Here is a 12,792-nt window from a genome sequence, read left to right on the forward strand (position 1 = left end):
CCAACCCTAACTATTCTATGATTCTATGTCTCCAATATCTGGTATAAGATTGGGTGTTGGTGGTGATTTGGTCATATCATTTCACAGGCAATGAATAAGAAGTTATTGGGGAAGCTGATGTAGAACAGATTGTTCTACATAGACTATGGTTCTTTTTCATTTGCAGGTACATGGCATGTGTGGTAATTTCAATGATAATCAGGAAGATGATCTGTCCTTGCCCAGTGGTACACTTGTCAGTGTCCCACAGTTTGGAAATAGCTGGAAAGTGGAGGAAGACAGTGATGAAGGGTAAATGTAACTTCTCTTCATATCTTCTATCTTTGAGAAAGTATCCTTTCAATTGTTTTGACTGTTTGCTACTTCGTAACATATGAGTAGCATATATGAGACTTCTCTTTTCTTGAATGTGAAGCTCAAAGAAAAAAAAGCCATACCATAGGAAACCACTGCACAGGACAGAGGATAGCCACAGACTTTCTATTCATCTACATACTCACTTGGGGAATTAGGCTTTGGGGCAGTCCACAGTGTGGACATAGCCTCTGGCTTACACTCAAAACACCTAGAGCAGGAAGATGGTGTTGAGGAACAGTAAGGGCTGGCTGCTCCCAGGAACAGGGAGACAAGTGTGAAGAAACAGCTAAGAGAAGAGTGGCTTCACCACCCAGGGCCCATTCTACACTATGCAACCAAGGCAAGCAGGGCAGGCCCAAGGGTGGAAGTCAGGGTTGGCCGAGAGTCCATAATACCACCCAAGTTGACACTTACGAAACGGTCTGAGGTCAAGCTGAGAAGTCAATCCTCTAGTCAGGGTCAAGTTCAGTGAGAGTAACAAAGGTCAGACACAGCATGGTGATTGCCAGGCAGGTCTACTTCTGCCTAACCTTTCACTCACAAAGACTGAAGTCTCTAGTGTTGTTTATTTAATACATTTCAGTAGGAACACATTTTTCAGTTTCAGTCTCAATCTTATATATGCCTTTGAAATGTTAATGTAGCTGTGTCTGTGCTTTCATGCAGTTGTTTATCAGACTTAAGAGAAGATGATGTTCCTCCTTGCACTTCTGAGAGTAAACCAGTCATTGAAAGCCAGTGCAATGTCCTAAAATCAGACAATTTCAAAGCATGTCATGATCTAGTCAGGCCTGAAGACTTCATACAGATCTGCATCTATGACATGTGCCAATATGATGGCATGAAGTCTGCCCTCTGTGACATAGTTCAAGTCTATGTGGACACCTGCAGGAATCATGGAATCACCATTAAATGGAGGAACAGCACATTCTGTCGTAAGTGCACAAGCAAGTGAAAAAAATGAAACTTGGATGGTTAATAACATGAAAACAAATTAGTCATATTAGGTGAAGGAGTTATGTAAAAGAAAATGAAACTCCAGTTCTTACAAAATGTAATTTTATTATTATGATTTTATGGCTTCATTGTTGCACTGAATTGTGTTCACGTTAAGCTAAACCCACTGATAACTCATGACTAGACAACTTACGCATAGTGATGTGGAGTTAGAATGGCTTTAGAAGATAAATGAGATATTGCAATGAACCTAAAATGGAACAATAATGTAACCAGAAGCAAACCAAAACGAAGTGGAATACTGTGTTTTGACACAGGGCTCAATGCCACTCACTGTGTTTTGAAGGTAAACTGACAATTTGACCAGCTGCTTAGTAAGGGCCACGTTCTTGGATGAATTTCCAGTGTATATGCCCATTCAACAAAGCTACAAACAAATTATATAAAAATTATTAAAGATTACACTATGGGTTTGGTTTTTTTTTTGGAGGGGGGGGTGTTTGGTTTTTTTTTCACAATTTAGTGGGCTTTTTGTTGTTGGTTTTTTTTTCCCCCCACTATGTTTAGTATTTAGTACATGTGGAATTAGTTACCACATAATGTTATGGAGGACAAAATAAATGGTTAAAAACCAAGCCAGATGAATGTTGAATAGTTCCATCAGAAATGCCTACTTTCTTCCTTGCCATGAGTGGAGGAAAATACTGGACAACAGAACCCTTTTTCTTGCTGCCCTGTTTCTTGAACTGTTTCTTGAAGATGAAGCTTCAGTCTGATAATGTTTATCTGTTGTTCTTGCATGTGTTTATGTCTGTGGTTAAGCTAGATATACACCTGGTTTGCATCAGCAAAGGGCTGAAGATTCTAAGAAATTTGCCCTAAAGATTCTAATTTCTAGCAGTGCCCAAAAAGACATTTACAGCTGAACTGCAATACTGAATCTGAATGATCTAGTGCCAGCTCCCACCACTTTAGGCATACCTGTAATAAAACTGAAATCAGCAGCTCCAGAGAGGGTTCTTTACTTGGTCTTTGTTAGTGTTTTAAATAAAATATAAAAAATCAGAACTGGTTGATAATCAAAATCAGCTATTAAAAGGCAATTCTATACTATCATTTTATAGGCTAAGTTGTAGCTTTTGGGCAGGCGCATGTGTTTGCAGTGTGCTTTTAGAACGTATTTAACAACGCTGGTTCTATTCTCTTCACCCACACAGCATTGCCCTGTCCATCCCACAGCCATTACACAGACTGTGTCTCCACATGCCCATCAACATGCAATGACATTTTTGCCTCTTCCCTTTGTGAGAAGACAGAAGAGTGCAGAGAGGGCTGCGAGTGTGATGATAACTATGTGCTCAGTAATGGCGAGTGTGTACCTCTGAGCAATTGTGGCTGCAGGGATGATGACAACAATTACCACAGCGTAAGTAGTTTGTCTGAGGAGCAAATCTCTGCCTGCTAAACTTGTAGACAGGTGGTCTCCTGCCCATCTGAATATGAGAGAGAGAGAGAAATCTTCAGGATCTACATCTTAAATACCTTTCCTCTGATTAGTAAAAGCTGCAGGCTTAAGTATTAGGAGATGCAGGAGCTTGGTACTTTGCACCTGAGGCCAAAATTGAGGCATATTTGAAACTAGTCAATTGATCAGTTATTCAGACAGTCTGTCCTAGTCCTATTTTGTGTTCAAATTTTCATGTCAAAGACAATAAGACAAATGGACTGGGATCCCCCCTCCGAGGCATTTGGTGAGAGTACACCTGGATTGAGCAGTTGTGGCATCACCAACTGGACAGGTTGCACCTAGCCAGCCCCCAGCGTCCTTTGCTATTGAACTTTTATTGCATTGCAAAGCTGAGCACATTGATTTACATATTATTAACACAACTTGTGTCCAGGCTGGGGAGACCTGGATAACTCCACACTGCACCAAAAGATGCATGTGTCAGAAGAACGGTGTCATTAGGTGCGACAGCTATAGTTGTGATTCTAAAGAAACCTGCGTGATCAAAAATGGAAAACACAAGTGCAACCCAACAGGTATGTGCAGGCAGGTCTTCCCTTTGTGTTCCATGAGGGATGGAGAAGGAGGAAGGATGTGGATGTCCATTCTTTCTTCTATGGCACTTCCAGTCTTTTCCACAAGGAAACAAGGCAGCTGACAGTGCTACTGGTGATACGTATTCAAACACAAAAAGGCCCCCATTCTTTAAATAGAAAGTTCCAGTACATGATAAAGAATTTGTAGAGCAAAGTGAAACAGAAGTTTGAAAATTTACTTACATATAGAAATTTGACAGTTCAGTCTGACTAGTTTAATTTAAAAGATAAATAAATAAATATGGTTTGCACTGCATCTACCAAAACTCAGATATGTCTGTGAATCCTTTGGCAATGATACTGTTCTTAACATTGCATGTTGATTTGAGAAAAGAAAAAAATAAAGGCAGAGCAGGACAAAGCAGATCTGAATAGATAGGTAATGGACAGTCAGTTGTTCAGTTGGCTTGCACTGCTTCTCAGCAGAGGAACAAGCTTCTCAGTCCATCTCTCCGAATGCCCATTGCCTAAGGTAATGCCTGAGCACTTTAAGAGACCTGCATGCTAGCAGCAATCATTTTTACCTGACTTACTTTAAACTGATCCATGCATAGGATCTAGCACACATACATTCAGACTGGAGAGTAACGAAGTTCTGACCCTTTAGGTTTTGGGAAATGCCAGATCATGGGTGATCCACACTACATCACCTTTGATGGTCTGGTGCACCACTTTCAAGGGAAATACACATATATTCTGGTTCAGACCATCCCTGACCTACCTGATACCCTGATGCAGTTCAGCATTGAAGGCATGAACTACCCTTTCCGTCGAAGTCGACACATTACTAACCTGAAGGAGATTCTTGTCAATGTTTACAATCACACAGTGCGATTAAGGCAGAACAAGCAGCTTGTGGTAAGTCTCTCACTGACTGCAGAGTACAGAAAAAGGCCCTTCATTGGAGTAAAATACCTTTGAGTAATAAATTTCTGTTTTGAAGAATTTAAGTATTAAAGCTAACTGTATTATAACAGCAGTGCTGTGGGGCAACCACAAATGTGATTTTCAGTGTGTTGCATGATTTTTTCTCTTTAGCTGTGAAGGATACAAATCTCTTCAAATAAATGAATAAAAAGTGATTTAGGAATAAACCGCCAAATATCCCAAGACCTACTATGACACCATACATATTTTTATCAGTGGTAGAAGAAAAATAAGTGTGAATTATGCAAAGAAAACTTAATTTCCTTTGTCTTTATTAATGTGTAAGAGTACACATAGCTCACATATATGTTTTAGCTCAGTAATAAAAATCTTTAAGGATGATATGAAAATACTGTGTCCAGATCACTTTCCTCAATACATAATTTCGTTAATTAAAAAAAAAATAATTGAATACTGAAGTTTTTATCTGGTTAAATTATCTATTTATTGTAAAACCAGAGGAGTGTTCACTTGTAGCATTGGCTTGTACCGAAGAAAGATTTGAATTTGGCTTATATATTATGAATTTTCACTTATTCTTTCCCTGTTAGTTGGATGGTGTAAGAGTGATACCACCTGCTCATCCTCATGAAGGTATTCGTATATATCAGAGGACAACAAGAATTTACCTGGAGACAGATTTTGGCTTATACGTGAGCTTTGATGGCAATCAAAATGCAGGTAACTAAGACAACGTGTAGGAGTATTTATGCACTGTCTCAAAAAATGTTATTTTTCCGAAGGAGATCTAAACACAGGTCAAAATTAGAAACCTTCACCCTTTGAGCCTATTGCCCTTTGTGATATGAACTTCCAGAAAATTAAAACAAAAAGTGTTTCCGAGGAACCAGAAAAACATGGTAAAGCTGGCATTTCTTTATCTGGATCCACCTAAACTTAAAAGAAATTATGTGTAGATTCAGACTTTCTACTTTTTTCATGTTAAGTAAGGCCTGAATTACTTAAAAATTATGATTAGGATGATGGAATGAAGCCTGGATCTGCCCCTTTGCCAGCTTAAACCAGTCATAGGACCGAGGTCCTCAAGCTATACAGCTGTGAGTGCATTCTTATACTTCCTCTCAAACGTCCTCCAGAATGGGATTAATCATTAATACCATTCTTTAATGATTCTCACCAGGACTCATGTCACATATACATAACTCGCTCATGTACATTGAACACATGTTACTGCCTCCTCTGTTTAGAGTTACTCTTGATTTATAACAGAATATAACCATGTTATTTCTGAGTGTATGGTGAAAGTGCCGGGCCATTTATACACATGACCATCATTCCAAACCCTAAAATTCCAACTGCAGAAAGAAAAGGCCTGTTTTATAGGAATTCCATTTCAAAATGGGCAAGGTCACTGTAAGTGAAAGGCACTGTAAGTGAAGGGCAAAAACTGGGTGCTGCATTCAGTTCATTGCAAAGCAGTAAGCAGTATGCACTAAGAGCAATCAGGTAGTGATGTCATGTTATATAATACCTTATTGGCTGCAAGAAATGACTTCATGCTCCATGTTGCAGAGCGCAGAAACAGTCCTGTGAATACATACATGAAATCATATATTTAGGGCTGTGCTCATATTCCTGAGGCACATGTCATCTTACCACCTCAAATCTGAATCATGAAATGTGATACTTGCACTGCTTTCCACCTCTTCCATATGCTCAGAAGAAAAGATTTCTGTGTAATGGCTTGTTTGGGTTTTTATTTTTTTTGTTCTGAACTTCCCTAGATATAAAGCTGGCCAACACCTACAGCAACAGAGTGGAAGGCTTGTGTGGTGACTTTGATGGAAGATACAAAAATGACTTCACAAAACCAGATGGTGTTTGGGTGAAGAATGTAAATACATTTGGTGAGAGCTGGAAAGTTCCTGTGACAAGAACAACCTCTCGCCTCAGGTACTTAATTTTCTGCTTCATATCCACAGCAAGCACAGCCACTGGAAGTGAGTGAATTAAGCCACAATTAATATTCAGGAATAACTACACTGTCTTATTTCTAGTATTTCTTTGCTTGGTCTGTGTGTAGGGACTTTTCCTGCTCAAAACTAAGGTAAACTATCAGTGCCCTTCTACCTAGCCAAAAGAGGCCTGAACTATCACTGCATTACTCCAATTTAGTATCCCTCTTTGGAGTCACAGCCATTAAAACTGCTAGGGCAGGGGGATTAATAAGATCTTTGCCAAGCTCAAGGTTCCTGGCAAAGACAAATACATCATGTTCTGCTGGATGGGCCCAAGGGAGGGCAAATCCTGGTTCAGTGTCATCCCTCCCTTGGAACATGAAGGTAGCTTTGAAATCCGTCAAGATGAATTGACAATTCCTCCCAGAAGATGGTCTTGAAGAGTTTGATGTCCTTACTTCTATGGCTATCTATCTAGTGTTTTCTGCCAGTACACAAAAAGGACATAAATGAGCATGACATTTGTGGCCAGCCAAATTCTGTGCTAATGAGTCCATACAGAACATTGAAACAGGTTGGGAAAGAAGTTTCTTTCTTTCTGTCCTTCTGTCCTTGCTTTGAAAGACCTTTGGAAGTTGCTTAGCCACTACACAGGACTTTATCAGCAAGTAAATGTAATTGTATTAGCTGTCAGGATATAATCTGGCTGGAAAAACTTGTTTGCCAGAATAGTAGAAAGCAGTTACGTAGGCTACTGTTGAGCATAAAGGGGCTCTGGAGGCTAAGCCTAGAGGAGAATTCTGTTACTTCAGGCATGCAGACAGTTGCTCAGTGAAAATGAGCATATGTCCAAAAAATAGTGACCTATACCAGCTGCATCATTCTGACTAATGTTCAAGTTTTATTGAATAGATTGGATGAAGGAGGCATTGGATGAAGCCTATGTCATGCAGAATTTCCAAAGAGATAATTACAGATACCCCTTTTGATTTAATACCCATAAATCTCTGAGAGGGTAGGAAGTGTTCTAGTACATCTTTGACTTGCTTTATCTATCTCATTCCCATTCAGCATAAATCATGAGAGAGAAATAAGCTTACACTTACACCACAAGGCAGAAGTACTCTTGTGGTATTACTCAGAGAGTAGTACCACGAATGCTGGTTGTAGAGGCAACTGGTGGTTTCATAATGACTTAATTTATAGGCGAGATGTCAGCTCAGAAGATGAGTCTGAGGAGGAACCAGATCCAGGACTCTTCCAAGGCTGCAGTGAAAATAAGCTGGGACAAGAAAACAGAACTTCGAGATGTCAAATCTTGATTGACTCAAATGGTCCTTTTGTAAACTGTCACTCCACAGTCTCACCGGATTTCTATTTCACGTGAGTGTCTACTGCAGACAGTAATTCTCCTCATTTGCAAAATCATTTTGGCACAAGTTTCTGACAAAGCTTTGCATCTTCTGTCTCCAGGGTATTAATAGAAACTGAAGCTTCAATGTATATGTATCCTGATTCTCAACATAAGCCTACTTTTCTCCTGAGTCAAGAGTTTGGTTGGGCAGCCTGTTCTACCTTCTTAGTGGTTGCCTGATTTTTCTGAGATGCTGCATAACTGCAGATCCCATTCATCTCAGATCTTAATGTCTCTGAAAATCAGCCCATGGATATTCAGATGAGCAAAGCTGATAAGGTAGCACTGGGTAAAACAGAATTTTGTGTCAATATTCGAGGTATATGAACATGGGAAGAGCACCCATGTATTGAAAGAAGTGTGGAGTCCAGCTATAAGGACTTAGCAGCATTATAAAGTGCTCAATAAGCAAGATGCAACCGTGGTAGCCCAAAATACAAGCCGATCACAAAGAATAACTTGCTGTGACAAGCAGTCAGGTACTTGTTTATTGCTTGTTCATATATGAATACCTCACATGTTAGCAGCAGCTGCACAACAAATGACCTGATCCTCTGTTTTCCTGTCAGCCAGAAAATGGAAGTAACTCAGAGTCAGGCAGAAAAGCAGCTGAAAATAAACAATAACAAAGGTACTGGGAATGAACACTTTCTCATGTTGCACATAGGAGCTGCCTGTTTGATACGTGTGTGGAAGGAGATGAGGAAGATGAGGATGCTACTTTATGTCGCAGTCTGGAGGAGTATGTGCTGACTTGTCAGCTGCAAGGAGTCAGTATAGAAGGCTGGAGGCAACAGACAGATTGTGGTAAGCACAGGAAGAACCCGAAACTGTTTTCTGCCTAAAGAACTCTCTAAATCCGAGATTTGAGGCTTTTCCTAGATGTACCATACATCAAAGCTGCTCAGGGAGTATGATTCATTGATTCACGCTCAAATCACTGTTCACAGTTTAGCATGCACACTTGCTCTTCTGGCCTCCCTTGTGTGTCTTATGCCGACTTTTGCATTTAGATCCCATCTTAGAAAGCTACTTAGGAAAGCAGATCTGTCAGGTCCCCTGTTGTTAGAAGTTTTGTGAAAGAAAAAAATGTCCCCATTCCCAACTGGACAAAAAAGTTAAAATTTTGGAGACCATCACAAGCCACGAATCTGAAGGAAAAAGCATTTAATTTCAATCTCTTTTTTAAATCTACAAAATTTACTAATTCTCTATTTGCCTGTGAAATTTCAAGATAAAAAATACTCAGCTGAAAACTCAAAATCTTTCAGACAAAAAAATGATAAAGTAAAACTTATAATAGTCTAAAATCCTATTTTTTTCTTTCCCCAAAACTGGAAAGTTCATCAAACCACACTTCCCCTGCATCACCTATGGTTAGATGACTCCGTATTCCTGGTACTTGCAGGAATACTTATCCTGAATGTGTGAGAAGTTATTTGTGGTCAGTGAGCACCAGGAATAAGAACACAGCATACAAATAGCTTTGATGATGCATTTTTGACTTTGGAGTGCTTAGAACTCCTATTATATATGTATGCACATCTTGGTATATGTGTGTTCATCATATTGCCCCCTACAACATGGTAACATCCTCTGAATCTCAAAGGGCACTGTGTAAGTGATAAACTCTCCTTATTTTTACAGGTATATCATGTCCTGCCAACAGCAACTACAGCTCATGCATGTCTGCATGCCCAGCGTCCTGCAGTGACTTGACCAGCCCCTCTGAATGCGAATCACCTTGTCTTGAAGGCTGTGAATGTCTCCCTGGCTATGTTCTCAGTGGTTTTGATTGTGTGCCTTACAGGCAATGTGGCTGCACGTATCTTGAGAAATATTATGAGGTACACTCTCTCTGTGACTCAGACAGCTCCCATGGCACCAAACAATATTTTCTTCTGCTAATTATTTTGACAGCTTCCCCATTCTCCTCAGCATGTAATTTCCCTGGAGGAAGGGAAGAGAGAGAAGATCTCTTGGCCTGCCTCTGAAACTTCGCCTGCCAGAATACTCAAGGCAGATGCTTGGAGAAAGTATATGATTACACTCTGACCTCCATGTTAATTCTTCACCTTTACTATACTAAACAGTAGTCTCCTAGGCTCTGAAGTTTACAACACACCAGTTTCAGAAGAATTCTGTCCGTCACTGTGGTCACTCTCCTCTCAGTGAAGAGTGGTATAGGCAAGGTTGAGAGTCTGTAGAGTTGACTGTGACAGGAAGAGAGTCCCAAGTAAGGCTGGATTCTGAGGAATATGGAGGAACCTCCACTGTTGCTGCAGGGTAGAGCACCTTCATAATCTCATAGATTTCTGTTTGAACACTAGAGATTTGGTACAGAAAAGGCCTAAATCAGTAAAGATTGTTTTTCACATGAGGAAGGAGACACTATGAAAAGGTGGTTACTTTCCAGAAAAATAGCATTTCCATATTGCCTCAGAGGCATAATGTGATGTATCTGCCACATTCTCTTATCTCCAGCAACAGTTAGACACTGTTGGTTGCACATGTATCCCACCTGGGCTAGGATGTTATACCCCAGACTCTTCTTTTGCCTTCTTTCTTGGCCCATCTTTGAGTTTCAAAAGACTGGATTAATAAACTGCTTGCTTGCTTTCTTGTAGTTTTACGAACTACTTAAAAGAAGAAAAAAAATCTTCGCTGTTGCCATTCATCAGGAAGACATCAGAGAGAGTAGCATGGGGCCCCAGTGATCCATTCGTTTTTTTCTGGCTGGTTTTATTTGACATTTTTTAATATTTAACTGCTGTCTTCCAGATTGGAGAAATATTCACCACTGATGACTGCTCTCAGAGATGCCAGTGCACAGAAAGCTCCACTGTCTTCTGCTCAAACATAGTGTGTGGAGCTGATGAAATCTGTGGCATTTCAAACTACAGTCGTGGATGCTACAGGAGTAAGTCATCCACTATCACATTGTCTTCGATGCTAAGAAGTCTTGATTTCCTGTTTATAGGACATCACTGAGCTGGGGTGATGAGTGCGTACAGAAGAAAAGCATACAAGGGATCTTGTTCTGATGTTTCATTGTAGAAACAGTGTTTCATTCCCTTATTCCTGTTGATTAGTACAAGTAACATGCCTTAAAATACAGGGGATGTTCAACATTAGGAGTCAATATAATCTAAGCAAGAACCATTCTCTCAGGGTTGGATTATTTGCGACTCTGAAGCGTTTCTCCTTCCTTGCTGCTAGGTGGACCATGTATGCCAAATCCTTGTAAGAATGATGGAGTTTGCTCTGAAACTACTGACGGCACCTCTCTCTCCTTCCACTGTGAATGTTCAGAACTGTATACAGGACAAACCTGTGAGGCTGAGAAGAGGGGTAATAAAACTGTTTTGGGTTTCACTATTTGTATTACACACACCATTTTCAAAAATTGGTGTAATTATGGAGAAGGGTGAGCTTGCTCTTCATTTCCATGCTGTAAATGAGTAACCCAGTAGGTAAGACCCTGTGGTCATCCAAGCAGAAAGAAAGGGTCAAATCCCCCAGTGGGTATGACAGCAGGGCTCTGTAGAACATACAGGACCTGGGTCTGATGCCACTCCAGAAAGCCACATTCATCAGAGAACATGGTATAAACCAAGGAGACAGGCAAGGGTTGGAAAAAAAAAATATTTCTGTTCACAGTATGGTTAGCTTTCACTGACAGGGCTCCTCTTTGTTCTTCATTTGAAGTCTTTGCCACAGAGGATCCCGAGAACAATACAGTTGCCATCGTCACTGGAGTTGTGGCAGGCGTAGTTGTTGTCACCATTCTCATCTCCTCTGCAGTGTACCTGTACAGGTAAGGCTTTTCCCAGGTTTTCTAAGCTCAGCAGAGTCAAGACACATACATACACCCCTTTCAGCACCTGTAAACTTCAAAACTCCCATCAGTCGTATACCTGCAGGACCAAAAAGGAACCACAGCATTCAGGATCTCAACTGAAGAATGTCAGGGAAAATACAGCTTTTTCTACAGAAATGAACATGTCATTTCCATTATGCATGGCATATGCATCACTATCACAAAACTTGGGCTTCTCCAAATTCTGACTTCATTCATTCTCACACCATTGTTTGACCTCTCACTATAGATCAAATATAAATTATTTTTTTTTTCCATTGTACAGAAGGAAGAGAAAGATGGATACACATGAGATATCAAGGAATTCTTCTTTGAAACAGTCCAGGAATGTACTGGATGACAGAATACATGAGCACAATTATGGCTGCATCGTGAACAATGCATTTGATCAAAATGAATCCCAAACTACATACCTATAGTTAACAATATTTTTCCAATTCATTTGTATTACTTTCTGCTCTTGTATTTTAATAGTATATCTAATACTTTGAGAAGAAATAAATAAATCATTGCATTTGCTGAAAACCTTTGAAGTTGTTTATTTAAAATATCTCTCAGATCTCATGTTACAGATGCAAATTGAAACATATCCTAACTCATAGACTGTGTCGTCTTCAGAGACTGAAAAACAGAACATCCAGACAGAATTCGGCAGTACAAGTGCACTGCACACCATCACATACATACCTCTGACAGATGTGCAAACAGTAGACTGATGAGGTCAGAATTCATTGTATCATCCCAGGTAGGTCTTCAAGAGATCATCTTACCCACATCCTTCCATGGGGAGGGGATTAACTGACTGAATTGGACACAGTTCTTACTCCTTTTCTGGCAAAGCATGTTCAACTTGGGGGGACATAGAATAAAGAAGCCACTGAGCTCATCTGGTGACAGGTGTAGGAAAAAAGTATGACCCCCATTGTCCTCCATGGGAGCGCTGGACTAAAAGAAGTGATTATTTGAAGGAGAGCTGCCTCCTTGCTGTCAGTTGGAGTGGACGAGAAGGAGGGTTATCACCAGTCCCCTGCCCTAAGCAAGAGCGTAACTTCACAAAAACTTTCTAAAGAATAAGATCTTGTAATAAACTCTCCTTTGAGGTCTTTGCAGACTCTAAAGCTGCCACACTCTGATAAATGTGGGTGAAGATCTGCATTGGCTCAGTCCCAGACCATGCTAAGGATCCCCCTACAGCAGAAGGCCAAATGTGTTTGTGGCAAGGCACAATACCACTC

General features: G+C 40.2%; 1 protein-coding gene across 1 annotated transcript; it reads left to right on the plus strand.

Annotated features, from left to right (window-relative positions):
• Positions 1–166: 166 nt before the first annotated feature.
• Positions 167–11,494, plus strand: LOC104400164 (zonadhesin-like; the record flags this gene model as incomplete). Its single annotated transcript, XM_010010612.1, has 12 exons — positions 167–291; positions 1,024–1,292; positions 2,532–2,740; positions 3,216–3,357; positions 4,025–4,275; positions 4,896–5,025; positions 6,090–6,258; positions 7,470–7,646; positions 8,345–8,484; positions 9,325–9,524; positions 10,459–10,597; positions 11,386–11,494. Coding segments are annotated over 12 exons (2,060 nt in total), but the record flags the coding sequence as incomplete, so codon positions are not given.
• Between the last annotated feature and the right edge of the window lie 1,298 nt (positions 11,495–12,792).

This window comes from Nestor notabilis, unplaced genomic scaffold (assembly GCF_000696875.1).
Source record: "Nestor notabilis isolate BGI_N333 unplaced genomic scaffold, ASM69687v1 Scaffold36732, whole genome shotgun sequence".
Classification (NCBI taxonomy): domain Eukaryota; kingdom Metazoa; phylum Chordata; class Aves; order Psittaciformes; family Psittacidae; genus Nestor; species Nestor notabilis.